This window comes from Heterodontus francisci, chromosome 35 (genome assembly GCF_036365525.1).
Source record: "Heterodontus francisci isolate sHetFra1 chromosome 35, sHetFra1.hap1, whole genome shotgun sequence".
NCBI lineage: Eukaryota > Metazoa > Chordata > Chondrichthyes > Heterodontiformes > Heterodontidae > Heterodontus > Heterodontus francisci.
Genome location: NC_090405.1, coordinates 34,547,485 through 34,568,852, shown reverse-complemented (window position 1 = coordinate 34,568,852; position 21,368 = coordinate 34,547,485). Strand labels below are relative to the sequence as shown.

The 21,368-nt window shown below is 43.3% G+C and overlaps 1 protein-coding gene across 4 annotated transcripts in view; it reads left to right on the top strand.

Annotated features, from left to right (window-relative positions):
- LOC137350604 (uncharacterized) overlaps positions 1-21,368 on the top strand; it is a 47,056-nt gene extending 25,688 nt beyond the window's left edge. Inside the window, exons 1-10 of one of the 4 annotated variants that reach the window (XM_068015320.1) lie at positions 2,888-2,982; positions 13,208-13,612; positions 14,060-14,542; positions 14,708-14,803; positions 15,233-15,340; positions 15,453-15,474; positions 15,570-15,604; positions 15,699-15,885; positions 18,672-18,706; positions 18,865-21,366. In XM_068015320.1, coding sequence (XP_067871421.1) covers positions 14,362-14,542; positions 14,708-14,803; positions 15,233-15,340; positions 15,453-15,474; positions 15,570-15,604; positions 15,699-15,885; positions 18,672-18,706; positions 18,865-19,109 — 909 coding nt within the window. In that variant the 5' untranslated portion in view covers positions 2,888-2,982; positions 13,208-13,612; positions 14,060-14,361 and the 3' untranslated portion in view covers positions 19,110-21,366. Of the gene's footprint in view, positions 1-2,887; positions 2,983-13,207; positions 13,613-14,059; positions 14,543-14,707; positions 14,804-15,232; positions 15,341-15,452; positions 15,475-15,569; positions 15,605-15,698; positions 15,886-18,671; positions 18,707-18,864 lie in introns of those variants that run through there. The other 3 variants (XM_068015321.1, XM_068015323.1, XM_068015322.1) reach the window with 3 other exon arrangements.

The following is a 21,368-nucleotide window of genomic DNA, read 5'->3' as shown; positions in this document are numbered from 1 at the left end:
TCCATGTCCCTTTGTCATTCAATGGCATTACCATCATCAAATTCCCCACCATCAACATCCTGGGGGTTACCATTGACCAGAAACGTAACTGGGCCAGCCATACAAGAGCAGGTCAGAAGCTCAGAATTCTGCAGCGAGCAACTCACCTCCTGGCTTCCCAAAGCCTATCCACCATCGAACAAGGCATAAGTCAGGAATGTGATGGGATACTCTCCACTTGCCTGGATGAGTGCAGCTCCAACAACACTCAGGAAGCTCACCATCATCCAAGACCATGCAGCCCACTTGATTGGCATCCCATCCACCACCTCAAACATGCACTGCCTACTCCACCATGCACAGTGACAGCAGTGTGTACCATCTACAAGATGCACTGCAACAACTCACCAAGACTCCTTTGACAGCACCTTCCAAACCTGCGACCTCTACCACCTTGAAGAACAAGAGCAGCAGATGTGTGGGAATGCCGCCACCTGCAAGGACCCCACAAGTCACACACCATCTTAAACTTGGAACTATATAACTATTCCTTCATTGTTGCTGAGTCAAAATGCTGGAACTCCCTCCCTAACAGCCCTGTGGGTTTACCTACACCACATGGACTGCTGCAGTTGAAGAAAGTAGCTCACCATCACTTTCTCAATGGCAATTAGGGTTGGGCAATAATTCTGACCTTGCCAGCAATATTCGCATCCCAAGAACTAATAAAAATAATGAGCAAAGTGTACTGCAGCTTTTCCCCATCTCCCACACCATTGTCAGTGACTGCTCTGAATGAAGTTGCTAATTTCACACCAATTAGTGAGCAGATTCGAGTCCATCAGAACCTCTATCAACATTTCTTTGGCACGAGGACCCTTGCAGCAAGCAACAGATAAGATATTTATTACATCACATGTGGATGGATATGAAGCCAAGTACCCTGACGAAGAAATACTCCCATATATATCGTCCCTTTCACAGCCTCATGACGTCCCAATGCACTTTATGGCCAGTGAAGTACTTTTAAAGCATAGTCACAGCTGTAATATAGGGAAACCGCAGCAGTTAATTCACACACAGCAAGGTCCCACAAACAGAAATGAGATAAATAACTAGATAATCACATTGTGATTTGAAGTTGAAGGATAAATGTCAGCCAGGATACTGGAGTGAATTCCACTTCTCCATCTTTGAAATATACCTTTCACATCCACCTGAGAGGACAGACAGGGTCTTAGCTTAATTCCTCATCTGACATGGCCCCTCTGACAGTTCTGCACCCTCTCAGTACTGCAGAGTGTTAGCTTAGATTTTGTGCTACCAACTGAGCTACAGCTGGCACTTAAAATGCAAGTTTCACTTCAGACACAAGGAGGCATTTTCTGTCCACATATGACTCCGTTCCCATTGCAAATCAGGACATTTGGCATTTGAAGAAGGTAAACAATCTCCCACCTATCAGATACCTGAAGACTGCCCAACTCAATTTTCGAGTGGGCATCAAAATGGTGTAAGATTTGATAAGTTAGAGGTGTTTTATACCCCCTTCTAAGGTGGGAACAGACTTGGCAGCACAAAGCTTTTTATGAATCGACTTTATTGAGATATAGGTAAGGACAAGTTTTCAGATTAACCATAGTCATTAACTCAGGCAGTGATTAACGGTCTAACACAGATATTACCTGTGTTAGAGACTGGACGGCTGAGCACACCACTTTCTCTTGCAGCTTTTGGTCTTCAAGTTTCTTGATTGGTCTCTCTCCCTCTTGTCTCTTGTTCAAAAATTCTCTGCCATACAGTGTCAAAGACAAGACTTCTTTTAGCCTGCCAGCTTTCCAAGTAATCCTCCCCTCTCTCAATCAGTGATTCGTCTTGTATTAAAGGATGCCTTTCTTAACCAACCAAGGATCATTTTGTGATGGTTGCTAACCTTTCGAATTTGCAAGGTAGTACCACTTTGTGTTGACTACTTTATCTCAATACTTTTATATTTCGAGTTTCCTTATCTCATTACAAGGCAAATCTACACAAAGCCATTTTCACTGTCTTCTATCAAGGTCTCACCCTTTTGCTGCAAGTAAGCATTTTAAAACTTGACATAATGTCCCAGAATCCCTCTACCTTGAAATGTTGTCTAAACTGTGCCCTATATCCTAAGTTTTCCCACTTTACCATACTACAAAGAAGGGATCTAATAAAGTTAAATGTTAGTTTATAATAATAAGTCAATTGTTAGTTTACAATAGCTAGATTTTAAAATTAGTACTCTGGTTAGTAACTTTTAGTAATCTAATAATCTTACAATGGCCTTTAGCGCTTCCACTCAAAATAGGCGGGAACACCCAAACTTACGGAACAAATGCTTCATGTATGATGGGAGATGGAGAGTGATTTTAAGCTAACGTGGCTGGGTTGGGATTTGGGGAGAACCCCATGGTGTAATGCCACTTTTACAGCCTGCTCAATGTTAATCTACGCTGACTTCAATGCAGGATAAAATCAGACACGGTGCAAGATCAGCATTTTACCCGATCCTGTCATTTTGCCGGTGGGTAGGCTAACACAACCTTCCCTATGTTTCAGTAAGTGCCCCACAATCCTTCCTGCATTGGGTGTTGTTCACTGTTCTTAGTGGGCAGTGGAAAATGGCATGTTGGTCAAGTGTGTTACTCACTATTACCCTGGTGCACACTCTCAATGTGCACTTTGTATTTCGGAGCCTCTCACCTCTCCAGTTCCTTCTCTGGTTGGAGGGTTAAATGAGCAGCCCAACTGCTGCATCCAGGCCCATTAGTACAATGCCAGATCACTCATTTTATCTGAGTTGTTCAAAGAGGAAGTTCCGTTTCTCTTCCACACTTCCCTTTTTTCCCCGCACAGATCAGAATGTGATATTCAAACACACACTCAGCTTCTGCAGAGCAAACATGATCTAGGAACCTGAAATGGGGCTCACTGCTCTTTTTGTGGGTCTTTTCCTTCTGTTCCAACATGTTACAGGTAAGGAGCAAAACTTTGCATTAATCTTCAAGGTATTTCTTATCTGGAGATAGCTGTTTCTATCTGTATCTCAACGGAGAAAGATAAAAATTAAAGATATCAATTCCCATTAGCGCTGTTGTTGTGTTGCTTTTAAATGAGGTTGCATCACAGTATTTGCTGTGCCATTTTAACACAGCTTAATCTCGGGACATCAGTTTAAAATGGTCATTATGAGAGTGAGGAGAGTTTAGGAGCAATTTCTTTACACAAAGAGTTTTGCCACAGCGGGTGGTTGCATCTTTTATATGTAGAAATATATATAAATAAAAATACAAGTTGTTGTTTTAAAGGAAAACTGCATAAACATTTGAAAAAGCAAATAAGGAGATGTGGAGAGAGTGGGGCAATGAGTTTGCTCTGGCAAAGAGGCAGCACTGGCACGATGGGTCGAATGGCTTCCTTCTGTGCTGCAAAGGTCTGAACTCCTGTGTTAAAACAGTGCAGAAGGTGGTGGGAGTGCATTAAACCTTCGTACGGGAACAGCGCTGAACCTGTCCCAGGTGCACTTACTGCAGAATTATATCTCACTGTAAGAATTTAATTGTAGAAGAGTTAGAATGATAAGGCAGGGTTTGGTGGGAGGAAGTTCATGTGGAGAATTAACATCAGCATGGACTAGTAGGCTGAATGGCCTATTTCTATGCTGTAAATTCTATATAATTCTGTGTAAACTTTCATGCTCAGACTCGGTCACTCTAAAGTATCAGTTCTATTTGATGACTTGGAAAAGCCTCACATCATTACAAAGTGCGGAGAAGTGTAAAGGCTGAAGACCTCACTGGGCGGGGCCCATGGCAGCAAGCAGACCAGGGCTCAAATCCAGCAGCTCCAGCAAAATGGAGCAGTTAATGTCATTCTGTAAGTTACAAACCAGCTCATTCCGTGATTGTTCCATAAGAAAAGCTGAACCAACACAATGATTGGTCAGGGGGTGTTATAGGGGTCTCTATGAGACTGTGAAATGGAGGGATCTCTATCAGACTGTGTGGGATGGGGGGGGGGGGGGTGCGGGGTGTTATGACCAGGTGAGCAATGTGTCTAGGGAACTTTTGCTTATTGTTTTTATTGTAACAGGGTTTTATTTTTAAACACACTGTGTTTTGAGCTCCCTTTTTTGTGAAGCCTTGTTCACAGTTTCCAATTATAAGACAAAGAAATGAGCACAAACAGGCTTTCTTTGGTTTAAAGCAAAAAGATGAAATTTATTAAACCTTGAACTTAAATTCTAATTCGGTTCATGCCTACGGATATACAACGCCCTCACGCTATCATACACAAGCGATATAAACATGCAGATAGGGACAGAAAAGAGCAGAAGAAAAGATAAGTAGAGCAGTTTGAGGCAATATCTTGTTACTGTTTCTCGAGCTCGCTGTAGTCCTTGATTGAAGCTATGGTCTTGCGTTTCATTGGGGCCCAGTAGCCTTCTTAAAGCCTTGTTCACGTAGGAAACCTTTCTCTCTGAGTTTCATGAGTTTTCACAAGATTCAGTTCCGTGGGAAAAGATGGAAGCAGGCAGACAGGAGAGGAGATGTTCTCAGTCCATGAGCACACAGCGTTCTCTGTTTAAAATCCTTTGTTGGAAGTTCAAATCGAAAAACTTCAGCCAACTAGTCATGTGACTATAACTGGTTTGACCACTTCTGTGTGTTGGGGAAGCAACTGCTAGGTCTCCATTGTTTCAACATTGTCTGGTGCTATGCAAATGTCCTTCCAGTCAGGGCTTGTAATTTTAAGTTTTAATGTTCATGTGGCGAAATAATGTGTGCCTCAGTATTAGCAGGTGAGGTTTGTCTGACAGGGGTGTTTGGGATAGAAATGCACTATACTAATGTGCCTCCTGGCTTGCAATAGTCATGTGACCTCTACCAATGAGGCCCTCTGACTGGGGGCAGCCAGTACTGTCAGTTTCATTAACGACAGAGTCCACACCAGATTGGTGTCCTCTGAGCTCATAACATGGTGTCAGATTGGAGCTGAGACAGAGTGGTGAAGAAGTCCAGCTACGGAACAAAGGCCACAGGAATGATCACAACTCCTAAAAGCTGCAAAAAGCCACAGGAAGCCACAGAAAAGGAACAAAGAAACAGCTGAAAGCACAGGGTAAGACAATGGCCACAAATTTTCCTTTGCCTGTGCTGGTAGAAATAAAAGGTGATATGAAGCAAAACTAGCAGTTTTTCCACTCGCAATGGCAAAACTACGAAATTGCGACAGATTTAACTAACAAACCAGAGCAACTGCGAATAGCTACACCTTTATCATTGGTGTGGAGAGACTGTTGCAAAGTGTATTCCAACCTAAATCTCTATGAAGAACAATAAAAACGGACAGCAGAATTTTTTGAATGCCTTGAAGGCACTCTTTGAACCCCAACCGAACGTAACCTGTTAACGGCATGTGTTCAATATTAGGGTCCAAGGTGAAAAAGAGTCCATTGATCAATATGTGACTGCATTAACACAACTCGTAGAATCCTGTGAATTTGCACAACTATAAGATGATCTAATTAAAGACTGGATTGTATTAGGCATAAGAGATCCTGCTGTGAGAGCACATCTACTGAGAGAAGACAAACTTACTCTCAGGAAAGCGATTGACATGTGCAGAAGTACTGAGGTTGTAAATCAGCAGCTAGAGCATATTCATGGCAGAACAGACCAGGCGTCAAATTATACCAATGGATATTCCAGACTGAAAGGGCAGAAAGATCACGAACAAAGGATAGGATGCAAATACTGCGGAGGACATCATGCACAGGAAAAGAAGGCATGTCCAGCATGGGGAGAGCACTGTTCTCACTGCAAGAAGCCGAATCATTCTGCGCACAAGTGTTTGGCGAGAAAGAAGCACAACAAGTAGGAACAGATGGCCACTGGAGAGATGTCAGCTGAAGATTCTGACAAATTACTGCACACCATACAACAGGTTGGTTCAGTCAGGTCGATAGGTGATAAATGGTTTGTGACTGTTGGAATGATGACTGCAGAAAGAGAATATCAAGTCAACATAAAGTGTCAGGTAAACACTGCGCGTCATGCAACATCATGACCTTCACAGACCTGTGCGAAGTGGCTCAACATTGCGATCCAAAAATGAAGCCCTTGAAAGTAAGGTTGAGGCTACATGATGGCACCATACTAGTGCCAAGAGGACAAGTTACTCTGAGAGCCCAATGCAATGGCAAGAACGAAGATCTGGAGTTCCAGTTCATAAATGGCAAATAAGAGCCACTCATCTCAGCTGGAGCAAGTCTAAAGCTTGGACTGGTAATCCTCAATGTGCAAAAACAGATTTGCAATGTGTTGCAGCACACAAAACCATTGACTACGGAACAGATCCCAGAGGAGTACAATGATGTATTTACAGGTTTAGAATGTCTTCCTGGAGAATATCATCTCTAAGTAGATGAGAGAGTAAGACAATTCAGCATCTGCCGAGGAAAGTTCCAGCTGCCCTCAAGGACAGCCTGAAAGACAAGATAGAAGAGCTGGAAAAGAAGGGAGTAATCAAGAAAGTGACAATCCTACAGAATGGATTAGCAGCATGGTAGCAGTGAAACAACCTGGAAAGCTGAGAGTATGCATCGACCCAAAGGATCTAAATAAAGCTCTGAAGACATCACACCACCCCATGTCAACCACAAGGGAATTTTGCCACGACTTGCAAAGGCAAAATCTTCACTACCCTAGATGTGAAGGATGGTTACTGACAAGTGAAGCTGGGTGAAAGCAGCAGCTTTCTAATTACATCCTGGACGCCGTTCAGGAGATACAGGTGGTTGCGCATGCCGTTTGGCATTTCCACAGTTCCAGAGGAGTATCAAGGCAGACAGCATGAGATAGTTAGTGATCTTCCCAGAGTGGAAGCTATAGTGGATGATCTGCTACTTTATGGATGCAGAGACTCAATGGAAGAAGCCATTGCTGATCATGATCAAGATCTAGTGCGGCTGCTGGACAGAGCTCGCCAGCTGAACAAGAAAAAATTGCAATTAAAAATGCTCAACACCAAGTACATAGGTCATGTACTGACAGAAAAAGGCCTTTGCCCAGATCCTAAAAAGGTGAGAGCAGTAGCAGTGATATGGTGACCAACAGATGTAAAAACAATACAATGATTTGTTGGATTCATCAACTATTTAGCAAAATTCTTGCCCAATTTGTCGTCAGAGTATGAATCATTATGCTAACTCACTGCCAAGGACGTGCAGTGGTATTGGGGCACAGAACAAAAAGCAACATTCACTAAAATCAAGCAACTAGTGATTGCAATGCCAGTGTTGAAATACTATGACGCAAAAGATAAAATTATCCTGCAGCGTAACGCCAGCCGGTTGCATTTGCATTCAGGGCATTAACGCAAATTGAACAGCGCTATGCTCAGATCGAGAAAGAGTGCCTGGCCATTGTCTTTGCTTGTAAACATTTTAATCAACACCAACTTGGAAGAGACAAAGTGACAGTTGAGTCCGACTACAAGCCATTCCAAAGCAGTTTCCCCAAGCCGCTACTATCTTCTCCAAAGCGTCTGCAAAGGATGTTGCTTGGGTTACAGAGATATCTGGATGTCATATAAGCAAGGGAAACAGATGTACATCGCTGACCTGCTGTTGAGCACTCCCTATGAAGAAAGTAGAAGATGCTACGATAGAATGTGAAATCTTCCAAATCTAACGTGAAGCTGCAGCTCAACATGCTCTGGAAGTCATCAACCCAGCAGAGACATTGAATCTGACAGACACGCGCCTTGCTCAAATCAAGCGAACTAGCCAACAAGATCCATCTCTACAAGCGTTGCAAGAGGTAGTGATGAAAGGATGGCCTGACAGCATCAAGGACACTCCTGTGGTCACAAGAGCATATTGGGCTTACAGAGATGAATTGACAGCCCAAGATGGCATCTTGTACAAAGGAAATAGAGTCATTATCCCTAAAGAGTTGAGTGGAGACATGCTAAAGCACATCCAAGCAAGCCACCAAGGGATTGAGTCGAGTCTGAGGAAGGCAAGAGAAGTGCTCTACTGGCCACACATGAGCAATGAAATCAAAGACCACATCAGCCAGTGCAGTGTGTGTAACAAGTACCAAGCTAAGCAAGCTAAAGAGCCGCTGATGACATATGGCATCCCAGACAGACCTTGGATGAAGCTGGGTGCAGACCTCTTCACTCTCACAAGAACTGATTATCTTGTCACCATAGACTACTATTCTAACTACTGGGAGGTAGACCAGCTGACCTCAATGACTACCGGTGAGATTGTAGAATGCCTGAAAGCACACTTCGGTCGTTACGGCATTTCAGACATTGTGATGACCGACAATAGCCCTCAGTTCACGAGTGAAGAATTCGGCCGCTTCATAAAGGATTGGGAAATTGAACATCATACATCATGTCCACAGTCAAGTGGAAAGGCTGAGGTGGCAGTGAAAATCACCAAAGGAATCATAAAGAAATGAGCAAATCTGGCACAGATATATTCAAGGCAATCCTAGAGTGGAGAAACACTCCTACCGAAGGCATGGAAAGTCATCCAGTACAACGACTAATGTCATGCCGCACCCAAACTACTCTTCCAATAGCAAAAAAGCTACTGAAGCTAGAAGTAGTAACAGGCATGAGTGACAAAATCAAGGTGAAACAGCAGTAAGTCAAATTTCACTTTGACAAAACTGCCAAACCATTGCCAGAATTGAGCATTGGAGAGCCGGTCAGGGTACAAACTTTCAATGCTCTCAACAAGAATCAGCCCAAGTGGCAAATTGGGACTTGCATAGAGCAGTTGTTAGCTCGATTGTATGCGATGCAAGTGAACGACCAGAGATACCGTCGCAGCCGCAGACACATACGCACAACTGGAGAAGCTGTTCGGTCAAAGCAGGCAGCCAGTCAGGAAGATGAGAACTCACCAACCTCACTGACCACAGAACAACCATCAGCCCCAGAGCTCCACAGCACCCCAACAATGGAAACGGAACGACAACACTTACCGCAGCAACAAGTAACAAGGGAACAACACTCGCCGAAGAAAGAAAATCAACCAGAGAGCAACCAACAACAACGCACACACACACCATTAAGAGACCGGCATGATTTAATGACTATGTGCGCAATGCATGTGCAGAGACTGACAAGATTGACGAACTACAAATGCATGAGAACAGTTGTGTGCATAGTGGGTGACCTGGACAACTCACAATGTAAATGATACTGCAAGCAAGTTTTTTTTTTTGTTTTTTTGAATGAAAAGGGGGATGTTTGGGATAGAAATGCAATACTGTATTCATGTCTGGCTAGTCATAGTCATAGTCATGTGACCTCTCCAATGAGGCACTCTGACTGGGGGCAGTCATTACAGTCAGTTTTATAAAGACAGAGTCCACAACCAAACTGGTGTCCTGTGAGCTTGTAACAGGGGGAACGGGCTCTATCAGGCTGTGTGATGGGGGAGGGGGCTCTATCAGACAGTGTAAATGGGAATGTTCTTGCAACGTTTTGAAAATGTGTAAGTGTGAGAATGGACGTGAGTTTGAGGAGGAAGAGGGTGAATAGAAGTGAAAATGGGATTGAGGTTCATAATTATCAGCAGTGAACTGCAGCAGAGACTGCAGTGAACTAGACCAGATGGCTCCCGGTTATCTGCCTGCTCGGATGGCGGAGATTTCAGCCAGATTGTGCAAAATCTCCCTGTTCCTGCATTCACGTGGCTACGCTCCCGCAAGGCGGTTCGGAGCAGTCTAGGCCCTGTCACTACTGTCTTGGAATTGGCATCCAAGAAGAAGTCGACAGTCCCAGGAAATGAGATGGAAAACTAGGATTTTCACTTCTCAGTTGAATGAGCTGCTGCAGGGTCCTAACGTGCATCCAATTAAAATCTCTCATCTGGCTAAAAGGACATTTTCAATCACCAACTGGATTGACTTTGGATGAGTTTGTTTTACTTAGGCTGACTTATTGAGATGTTTTATTGCGAACACTTGTGTTGAACCTTGTCTGCCTCACACCTGAGGCATGAGAATTTGTATCGCTACTGCGGACAGCTACAGTAAAGTGTTTTGTGTCACTGTTGAATTTGGAAACAGGACAATATGGCTACACCCAGGGGATACATCAGAAGGCTAGGAACATATAAGAGGGCACAAGAATCATTCAGTTCGTATATTGAAAGAATGGACATGTTTTTCAGAGATAATAACATTTTGGAACTTGAAGGTGAAAGTGAGGAAGTCAAGACTCAGAATAAGGCAATTCTTGAGTGCAAGAAAGCAACTTTGCTATTGGAAATTGGTTGGGAAGTGTATGGCATGCTGGCAGACCTTCTTGTTCCCAATAAGGCAAAAGATGTTTAAAACAATCATCACCAAGTTGGAGGAACATTTCAATCCTAAGCCACTAGAGATAGCGAAAAGGTACAAATTTGGAACCAGAAATCAGAAAAGTAGTGAACCAGTTAGTGAGTACATTTTGGCACTGAAGGATTTATCACTATGATCTGTTACTAGCATGACATTTTGAACCAACAAAAACTGGTGAAACCTTTTGATTCCAAAGATGATTCCAAGCACTTCTTTTTCTACCTGCACATATTTACGTTCACTCTTAGTGAGAGTACACTATGCGAATGCTGTTGGCTTATCTTGACTGTCTTCCATGATATGACTGATCGCTGCTTCAACACCATAGTTTGAACTACGCTGATGAGGGCAGCATCAAGGATGCAGCAGTGGGCTGTACTTCTCTCACAGTGCGACTACAACACTGAATATCACAGTTGAAATGAGAATGATACCACTGATGCAAGTCAGTAGGCTGTGAAGATGTAATCTTCACAATAGGAGTCGTAGATAGTGACTTTCCAATCATTGCAACTGAAATTGCAGCTGAAGCTCAGAAAGACTCAGTGTTAAAAAAAGTCTATGAACAGACATTGAATGGATGGACTGAATTTGACCAGTCTACAGACAAGGAACTGAAACCGTTCCACAATCATCACAGTGCCATGTGATTAGGGCTGCATTGAGTGGGGTCACAGAATGGTGGTACCTCATTCTTTGAGAGATAGGATTCTGGCAGAACTCCATACTGACCACACAGGAATAGTCAGTATGAAATCCATAGCAAGACGTTTTGTTTATTGGCTTGGTCTAGACAGTGACCTAGAATCACTGGTAAGCAAATGTACTATCTATAGAAATTGTAGAAACAAGCCACCAAAAACCCCTTTGCAATCATGGTCATGGCCGACTCAAATCTTTCAAAGAGTTCATGTAGACTTTTGTGAAAAGGAAAATGACAATTTCTTAGTACTCATCGATAGTCACTCAAAGTGGATCGAAGTAAAGCTCATGAGTCAAAACACCAATGCTGAACGGACAATAGATGTTAGAGGCTATTTTTGCTTGTCGTGGACTACCAGATGAGCTAGTCTCAAATAACAGTCCTCAATTTTGTTCTGCTCCGTTCCAAACTTTCATGAAGCAAAACGATATCAATAATACCCTCACTCCGCCTTATCATCTGGCATCAAATGGAGCAGCTGAAAGATCCGTGAGGATAGTTAAAGAACCACTCAAGAAACAAGTGCTGCATGGGCATTCAAATTTCAGTATGAAACAGCGATTGGCTAATATCCTGCTGAAGTATAGAACAACCCCATACTCCACTACAGGGTATACACCTACTGAGCTCTAGATGCAGAGAAGATTAAGGACACGTTTGAGTCTGGTCAAAAATGTCAGTATGACACAAACAAAAGGGAACAAAGTTTCAAGCAAAATGAGCATGTTTGTGATTTCAGCTCCCTTCACATGTCACACGAGGGATGTGGGAAACATAGTAGAACCAAAAGATACTTGGTTGAAATTAACAGAAAGGTGAGAAACGTTCATGTAGATCACATGATCCCAGCAAGGCATGAACAAAAACATGAATATGATCTGCTAGATCACAAACTCATGTCAGAGTTTGAACCAGTTCAGAGTTCAGTGTCTGTCGTACTGCTTTCCGAGAAAGAAACAAGATCTTCTTTAAGTATTGAACCAAAACTAAACAGTCCAAAACCTGACTCCACACCAAAACTTGTAAGGAGATCTTGTAAGGACTTTGCACACCAGTTAATAAACTTAATTTGTAGATGTAGTTCAAATGAAAAAAAAGCCAGTTGTAATTATGCCAAGTATGAATATCCATGAAGATTTGTTTATTTGCACTGCACTGTTGAAGCTGTATAATCAGTGAAACAAAAATACATTTTTTGAAAAGGTGAAGCAGTATAATGCATTCATGTATTATGTTAATGCGATAGGACGACAGAGTACAAACAGTACACAATTACCGCAGTGACATAATGAACATCTCTGGAATTGACCATGCTTGGAGGAGTTGGTCTTCTTTATTAGTACCACCTGATATATAACAGTTACCTTTAATAAAATTTCAGACTGGAGGGACGCACACTGAGATAAACATTAATTGTTGCTGGAGGACCATCAACTCGGTGAAAGATGCTCTTTGGTCTGCCCAAAGCTTGCTCGTCTTCCACTACAAATAATTGTCCACGACCGAGTGTTGCAGATGGGCACATTCCAAGCTCCAGGACTACGTGCTGAGGGATGCACTAAAGCTTGGGGCAGCTGCTGTAAAGGCTCAATGGGGAAAGGCCACTGTGTAAGGTCCTGCCACCATAGTATACTGAGGGTCTGGAACTTGTATAAAACCCGTCGGGCTGGATGCACCAAAATGTTTTTGCGATGTAATGCAAATGTACATTGCATATAGAATGAAATGGCAAGATTGGTGAGGCACCTCATGTTCTGTATCAAAGGAATCTGATCACTATTGCGCTTTATGAAATGCCAAATTTGAATTAAATGTATTTTTTTTACAAATTTTTATAAATTAAGTATATTTTTGGAAAAAAAATCAGACTGGAATTACTCTCCCAGTGATTGGATCCTGACCAAATATTGATTCATTCCAAGGGACCCCTTGCAAATATTGATACTTTCCAAAGATTTGTGAAAGGAACAACAATAAACTGGCCTATTGGCAGGTCATTGTGAGGTAGAAAAAAAATCAAGATTCCTTTATTCTCTGTGAGAGGCTTTGTTGCACATTGACTGTTTAATGATCTTTCCTGTATGGAATGTTTTTATCTCCATCTGATTCTGTCCTTTCCCTGCAGGATCCACTTATCTCTTCTCCCGAGGATCAGAAGATGTCACCACTCTGCAATGCAACATGTCCACTGGTGCTGGGAATGTAGTAACCTTGTGTAGCACCAGTAATCTTGGAGTCGAAATGGACAAAATAACATGTGAAATTAAAAAGAGCATAAAATCTTGTGAAACAATCAATCCTCGTAAGAATAAATGGCAAAAACAGCCGATGTGTAAAAGATGCAAAATAAATGAAGATGAAATGGAGTCTCAGTCACTGGCTTTCAATGTGAAGCCAGTTAACTCGGTGGTATTTACCTGCACAGTCCAGAATTCCAAAGGAAGACAATTATCCAACTGTCCGTCCTGGTTTGCATTGTCAAGAGATGGATGTGAAAACCATGACTTGTTCATGCTGATAAACTGGAGTGGTATGTGTACTGGGGCAATATTGGGGGAGGTATCAGGGAAATATTGGGCGAAGTATCGAGGGTGGTATCGGGAGGTATCGGGGACGTTTTTGGAGAGGTATGAAAGGAGGTATCGAGTTATCGGGTGAGGGATTACGGAGGAAATTGTGGAGATTTAAGGAGAGATATCAGGGTCAGGTTTGGGCAGATCGTTATCATTGGGTAAATTTTAGAGTCTTTATTAAGATGAAATTGCAACGTATGTAAATAAGTCGATAATAATGAGAAGCAGAGGGCACGAATTTCAAAGGGGGTGATTGGGTCTGACAAACCGTTGAGGAGTTAACAGACATGGGAGGTAGAGAAATGCAGTGGATATAGTTAACATGGATTTTATGAAATCCTTTGGCATAATGTCACATTGGAGATTATTGTAGTAACAAATATTCTTTTCAATGTTATTTACAGATTCTGATGAAATATTTTCTGCTGATAAAAACTCCTTGTCGCTGACAGTGTCAGAGGGAGAGAATGTGACTTTACCCTGCCAGTTTGAGAATAGAAAAAATCGGCCCTTCACTCTGTTTTGGATCACATCTGGAAATGTTAACAAGTGTCTGCACTCTGTTCACATTGAGGATCATACGCTACATTCTGACACACGCTGCTGTGTGGATAAAAAGTCATCACAAAGAATCTCTCCCTAAAGCTCGCACAATCCTACTGATAAACACCAGTCTCACAACCTGACTATTCACTCAGCGGAGGTGATGGACACTGGGAGGTATCTCTGTGCTGTACATGTTTTGGTGTCAGGGAAACCTGTCTGGAAGATTTCAACAAACATCTCCCTCACTGTGACAGAACCGAGTGCAGAATCTTCAGACATTCCAACCTCAACATCTGGAATATCCTCAGTGACCAGCACTGTAGCTCATACAAATACTGAAAGTAGGTGAAACAATCTGGAATATGATTTGAATCATTTAATATAAATAATTCAAGATGAGAGATTGTGGATTAGCTGTACAGTTCCTACCTATTTTAAGTTGGTTCAATTGTCTTCCTTCACCATTGTACTATTCCAGATTCTAACCAGAAAGTTATGTTCCTCAGTCCAGGTAACCAGTGTATTCAGGAGTGGTGAATCTTCAGACATTCCAACCTCAACATCTGCAATATCCTCAGTGACCAGCCGTGTAAATAGTAAAAGTAAGTGTAACAATGTGGAATATAATATGAATCATTTCATATAAATAATTCAAGCTGAGCGATTCAGGATCATTTGTATAGTTTGTACCAATTGGAAGTTGGTTCAGCTGCCTTCCTTCAACATTGTACTATCTCAGATTCTAACCAGAAACTTATGTTCCTCAGCCTGGTAACCAGTGTAATCAGCATCAGCAAAATCGGCAGCAAGCAGAACAAAACTTACTCCAAAATTCTGTTCGAGCTGGTCAACAAGCACCTGCACATTTCTCCAAACAGGATGTACATCGTATTCCAAGACCTGGATGCTGCTAATGTTGGCTGGAATAGCACCACCTTCTGATCCAGAGCATTCCTAAATGATCACTGTAATAAAAAATGTTTGTATAATATAGAATTGCACAGACTGAATTTGTTGCTTTTCCTCTGCAGGTCACAACATTGGATTACCTGTGCAAGTAGCCATAGTGTGCGCCGTTGTGCTAATTTGCATTGTTGGGGTAATTTGCATAATCAGAAGGAAACAACAAATGGTCAAAGGTAAGCAAGAGCTATAAAATGTTGAATTTAAATCTAGAAAATTGTATTTAAGTGCAGACTCCTTACAAAGATTTATTTTTGTCTTTCCAATCTTGTCACATGTATTGTAAAGGATCCTCAGCAGCAGGACCAAGGTAGGGATGGGATTCACACAGTTTTCAGGCGGACTTTCTGTATTGTTTTGCTTATTTAATGAAGCTTACAGGAGGTTTTTCTTTTATAAATGTAGGGGTGCTGATGTGCAGCTGACACAGGAAGATGAATGTAAGTGACTAGTATTACTGCCCAGCTCTCCCGAGCCTGTCCCTTGGAGAGTTGAAACTAAAAGTAGACATTGTGTTCCTATCCTTCTGTCTAGGTTTGCCATACTCGGTGGTTCCCAGAAGGGATCAGACAGATGAAAAAGAGTATGTTGCGTACTCAGTGACGAGAGTTTCAACGCCAATGAGCCAGCCAAGGCCTGGTGAAGGGCTGGAGGGCACCGGCCCAATCTCTGCCTCTACAGAGCATGTGTACTGTTTGATCGAAGAGCCAGAGGTCAAAGGGTAAGCAGGGTGACAGCCATCATCCCCAGCAATGTTCAGTACTGACAACAGGGTTTTTTGCATCAGAGGATTAGATGATTGTTGATAGAGTGAAGGTGAGGGGAGCCCACGGGTGCTTTTCCACTTTGGCCATCCAGTATCATTCGGAGCACTCCAGGTCAGGCACTGTGCAGATTAGACGCAGCGTAAAGCTCTCTCTGCTCTCTCTTAGCAATGCTGCTCAACTCCAAATGTAGGGAGGAGCTCGGACATCACCACTTCTCACACCTCACAGGCTGTTTGAATAAAAGTGACAATTTAGGGATGGATTTGTATTGTGCCTGACACAAGCTGCAAACTGAATCGAGACATTCAAACTCATTTCATCAAGGAGCCTTATAGAGAAAGAGAGGGACAGGGACTGTGACAGAGAGAGAGAAAGACAAAGAGACAGAGACATTTAGAGACAGACAAACAGTTAGAGACAAACAGAGAAAGATTGGGTGATATAAAAAGAACACTTTTATTCCCAATAGACTGGATATGATTTGTGAACAAAACCTAAAATATGAAAGGGAAATACTGAACTATTCCACTACACAGCACAAAGCATTTTCTGATTTTCCAGCCAATTTCACAACCGAACAGTTGTCAGTCCACTAGAGACTGGCAGGAGACTCAGCTCCCTAATCTGATAGTGTTGCTTTATCCCAGAGATTCTGCTTCCTGATCTGATAGTGTTCCATTATCCCGGAGACTCAGCTCCCTAATCTGATAGTGTTGCTTTATCCCAGAGATTCTGCTTCCTGATGTGATAGCGTTCCTTTATCCCAGAGATTCTGCTTCCTGATCTGATAGTGTTCCATTATCCCGGAGACTCTGCTCCCTGATCTGACAGTGTTCCTTTATCCTGGAGATTCTGCTCCCTGATCTGATAGTGTTCCTTTATCCCAGAGATTCTGCTCCCTAATCTGACAGTGTTCCTTTATCCCAGAGACTCTGCTCCCTGATCTGATAGTGTTCATTTATCCCGGAGACTCTGCTCCCTGATCTGATAGTGTTCCATTATCCCGGAGACTCTGCTCCCTGATCTGACAGTGTTCCTTTATCCCGAAGATTCTGATTCCTGATCTGATAGTGTTCCATTATCCCGGAGACTCTGCTCCCTGATCTGACAGTGTTCCTTTATCCCGAAGATTCTGATTCCTGATCCGATAGTGTTCCTTTATCCTGGAGATGCAGCTCCCTGATCCGATAGTGCTCCTTCATCCCAACGTCAGAATAGATCCCTTCACTGTCATGTATTCAGTTCTTTTTTTTAAAACTTTCTAATTACAATATTTTGGCTTATCTGATTGTAATAATCAACTTACACTGAGTAAGACAATTTTATGCTTTGAACAACTTTAATGATCACTTAGTCCAAATATTTTACTGAAAGATGAGCAGTGTTCGGCAAGGAACTGGATTGAGCTTGTGAAAACTCATTGCAAGAGGACTGCTCACATAGCAGAGGCAGAGAGACAAAGAGAGAGGCAAAGAGAAAGAGAGAGAGGCAGAGAACAAGGGAGAAAGAAAGAGGCAAAGAGAGAGAGAGAGGCTGAGACAGCAAGGAAGAAAAACAGAGTCAGACAGCTATAGTGAGAGACAGGCAGAGAGAGGCAGAGAGAGAAAGGGAGAGAGACAGAGACAGACAGGGGGCGAGAGAGAGGGAAGGACAGCAGACTGAATTTTTGGGCCCCGCTGAGCTGGATGGGGCCTGGAAAATACCAGCGCTGGGTGGCGTGCTCATTTCCCAGCCATTCTGGGGAAGGCGAGTTTGGGGCATGGCAAAGCCGCCCATCCTCATGAAGTGGGCAGCCAATTAGGCTCATTAAGAGCTTTGTTAATGACACTTAATGGGGGCCGACTGGGATTTTCTAGTCAGCCTCCAGTTTCCTGATGTGACGGGGAGCAGGTCAACTGCCTGGAGGTAGGGACCCGGTGGCAGGCCAATATGTCAGCACTCCAGGTAGACCTGCAGGCCCTCTCTGCCTGCCTGGGTGGTGGTGGGGGGTGCAACCAAAGGTCGTCCTATAGAGGGATTTCACCCCCACCCCCATCACTAGCACTGTGGTGACCTTGCTGCTATCTCTATTTTTTAACTAAGTTTTTAGAAAGGTCGGTGAGAAGGCACCTTCTTGTTGAAGCATCTTCTCACTTATTACCATTCATTCCAACCGGGTGCTTCTCTGATGCTGGAAGGCCTCTGATTGGCTCTCCAGCCTTGAGAGCTCGCCCGCTGCCCTTAATTGGACAGGGAACCCGTCTCCATGCCAGTTAATGAGTCACCCGGTCAAAATTCCAACAAGTGCCCCCTCAGGGGTGGGTTTGGGACCTGGAAAGAGTTTCCCACCCCCATAACGAAAATGCAGCCCAGAGAGAGAGTCAGGCAAAGAGACAGATATATATAAATATATATGAAGAGAGAGACACACACACAGAGAAAAAAGACAGACAGAGGCAGCGAGTGAGATAGAGGGGCCGAGTGGCCTACTTCTGCTCCTAATTTGTATGTTTGTAGAGAGAGACAAGGAGAAAGTGACAGACACAGGCACATAGAAAGACAGAGTCAGAGATAGAGAGAGAGAGTGGGAGAGACAATGAGAGAGAGAGAGCTAAAATGAATGAGAGAATTTTAGCCTGGGCTGGACTCAAATCCAGGCCCTGGGGAGAAAATGACCGAATGGAGTCTCCACTTGCAGCTGTTTCATATTGTTTGAATCTCATGTTACTGATTATTCACACATAATGTTCTGTTTTCCCAGTGATGGAGACAAAACTGAAATCCAGGGAGTGAAATGTAAGTAGTTTCAGTCTTTCAACATAATCCTCCCAGACAACACTGTATCTGTTCTAATGCTCCTGGACCTTTATCTCATGCAATGGGATCGTCCCCTTTCATGATTTTTCCCTGACTGCGAGTGAACCTCATTAAACATGATCTCTCTTACTATCTAGGCAAAGACCACATGGACCATGGAATCTATGAAGCCACTGAACTCGAACTAAATGGCCAGTCACAGTTCAAAGAGGAGGATCCCGGTGCATTATATACTGACCAGACGTATTCTGTGATAGGCTGTCCTGGGTCAGAGAACCCGGGAGAGGCAGTGACACAGTCCCACCTGGAGGAAAATGACCCAAAACATTGCCCATTAGAAATGGAAGAAAATCCTATTTATGCTAAAATGGAGGACACCTGAGCATAAACGAGTAATAGGAGAAAGACAATGGATAACTTGTTTAAATTCATAGTGTTTTTCCAAGTTTTTAACAAATATGTAAATATTTTACACTCTTCGTGCTAAGTACTGGGTATTGAACACTTTCCCATCGCTGCAACATATTTCCTGGCAGATAATGGATGCAAAAGAAGTCCAATTTAAGAGACCAACCCTCCATACCCAAATAGTGTTGGAAACACTACTGTCACCATATTGTTTCAGTGCTGCAGAGGTGTCTCTGCCGGTCACCTAGAACAGGTGTTAGGCACTTTGGATATGCTAAGAAGGACCTAACTCTTGTTCTAGGACGCAAACCAGAGACTGGTTTTCCCTGAGCATTGCTGACTCGGGGACTGCTGAATTCAGGATGACCAGGTCTCCAAGTGGCCTCACCAGACCTAAGCAGGGTCCTTAAAAAGATGACTGGAGGCCAACATCAAAGCAGTAAGTTTTAAAAAGAATCCATACCTGATTGTGAATCAGGAGGAAAGCAGGAATGCTCCTCCCAGTCCCACATTAAAACCGTGAGCCGCTACCAGCCACTGCCCACGAGCACACCTTCTCTCCCCATCCCACAATCACTTCAGGTCCCAGTCACTCAGGCTTGCACCCTCCCCCTGTAACTGATCAGCTGCTTCTGGGGCTGTGACTGGGCCCACAACCTTCTATTAGATATTAGAGATATCAAGAGATATGGGGATAGTGTGGGAAAATAGCTTTGAGGTAGAAGGTTAGCCATGATCTAGTTGAATGGCAGAGCAGGCTTGAGGGGCCCAATGGCCTACTCCTGCTCCTATATCCTATGTTCCTAAATGAGGTCAGGGGTACAATTCACCGTGTTCCTGCTGCCATCTAATTGGACATATGCAGTGTGCGCTGCACCAGGATCCAATTTCTAGGCCCCATTGTCGAGCGGGCCCAGATCAGGTACAGATGGATTTGGTGCAGAGCCAATTTCGTCCACACAGAACCTACAAGGTGCATTGATCTCAAGCACAGAGAAGGACTCCAGTGTTTCAGTGTGTGAACTTTTGCTTTACTCTTATCACCTGAACTTGTGACCTCTCTGTGCCAGTGCGTGCTATGTTGGTGGCAGTTTTAGCACAATAACCTTTCACCTTTCACCTCTGGCAGCTGGGCTTAAACGCAGTCCTGAATGTCTAGAGGATGGTCTCCTCATTCCACTGCTTGCAGCATTGTGACATGAAATGAGTTTGGCGTGGCCCAGCACTGCCCAGCCCACATGGCCTGATAGCACAGCACTGAATTACTAGTGTGAGTCAGGTGGTGGTGGGGGGATGGGAGGCTGTTGTGATGCTGTTGAGAAGCTGGGATCAACATGCGTTTTTGGAGCAAATACAAGGAGGCATGCTGAAGCTAGGAGTCTGTAGAGATGATTTTACAGATTCAAGCTGCTGCTATGGAACCTCAGATATTAAAAATGCGTATCAGGAAATTTGAATGGCAATCCCGAGACTTGAGCACATAATCTAGGCTGACACTTGACTACAGTACCGAGGGACTGCCGCACTGCCAAAGGAGCTGTCTTTTGGATGAAACGTGAAAGCGAGGACCCAGCTGTTGTCTCAGATCGTCTTAAAACCTTCCATTAATTTTCAGGGAAGGGAAAACATGCAGAATACAAGAGTGCAACTGACTCCCATGAACACAAGTGCATTTTCACTCATTGTAAGATGAAACCTGCTTGAAATGCAGGACTGTGTACAGAGAAACCTTCTCCAACTGTTTCGCAAATGATATAAAACTGCTGGCGGCAGGTCCTTGGCTTTCGCAGATTGTTCTGAAGTTATGTGACAATCGACACAAAACACAGAGGCAGACTCATTGTGAGTTTCCACACTCACCGACACAGGACGTGGGGCGATGGGATCCCGTAGTTGAAGAATAGTCGGGGCTGAAATTGGTCTTCACCAGTTGTGATTTTGATGGAAATGAAACTGTGGCACGGTGTGAAACTGGCTGTGGATTCGCTGTGAGTTTCACGCTACTGACAAACACCAATTTCACTGAATAACCCGCCACCCCCCAACCCAGTCCCCACTACCCCAGATTCTGTTTAGATAGAACAACGCATTGCTGCTGTGTGATACACAAAATGTAACTCATGTGATTGAAAGTTATTCAATAAACATTGTTTAAAATTATAACTAAATGACGAGCTGAGTTATCAGTGGAGCAGGAATTTTACGCCAAACTAATGGAGTTCATGAACTGATC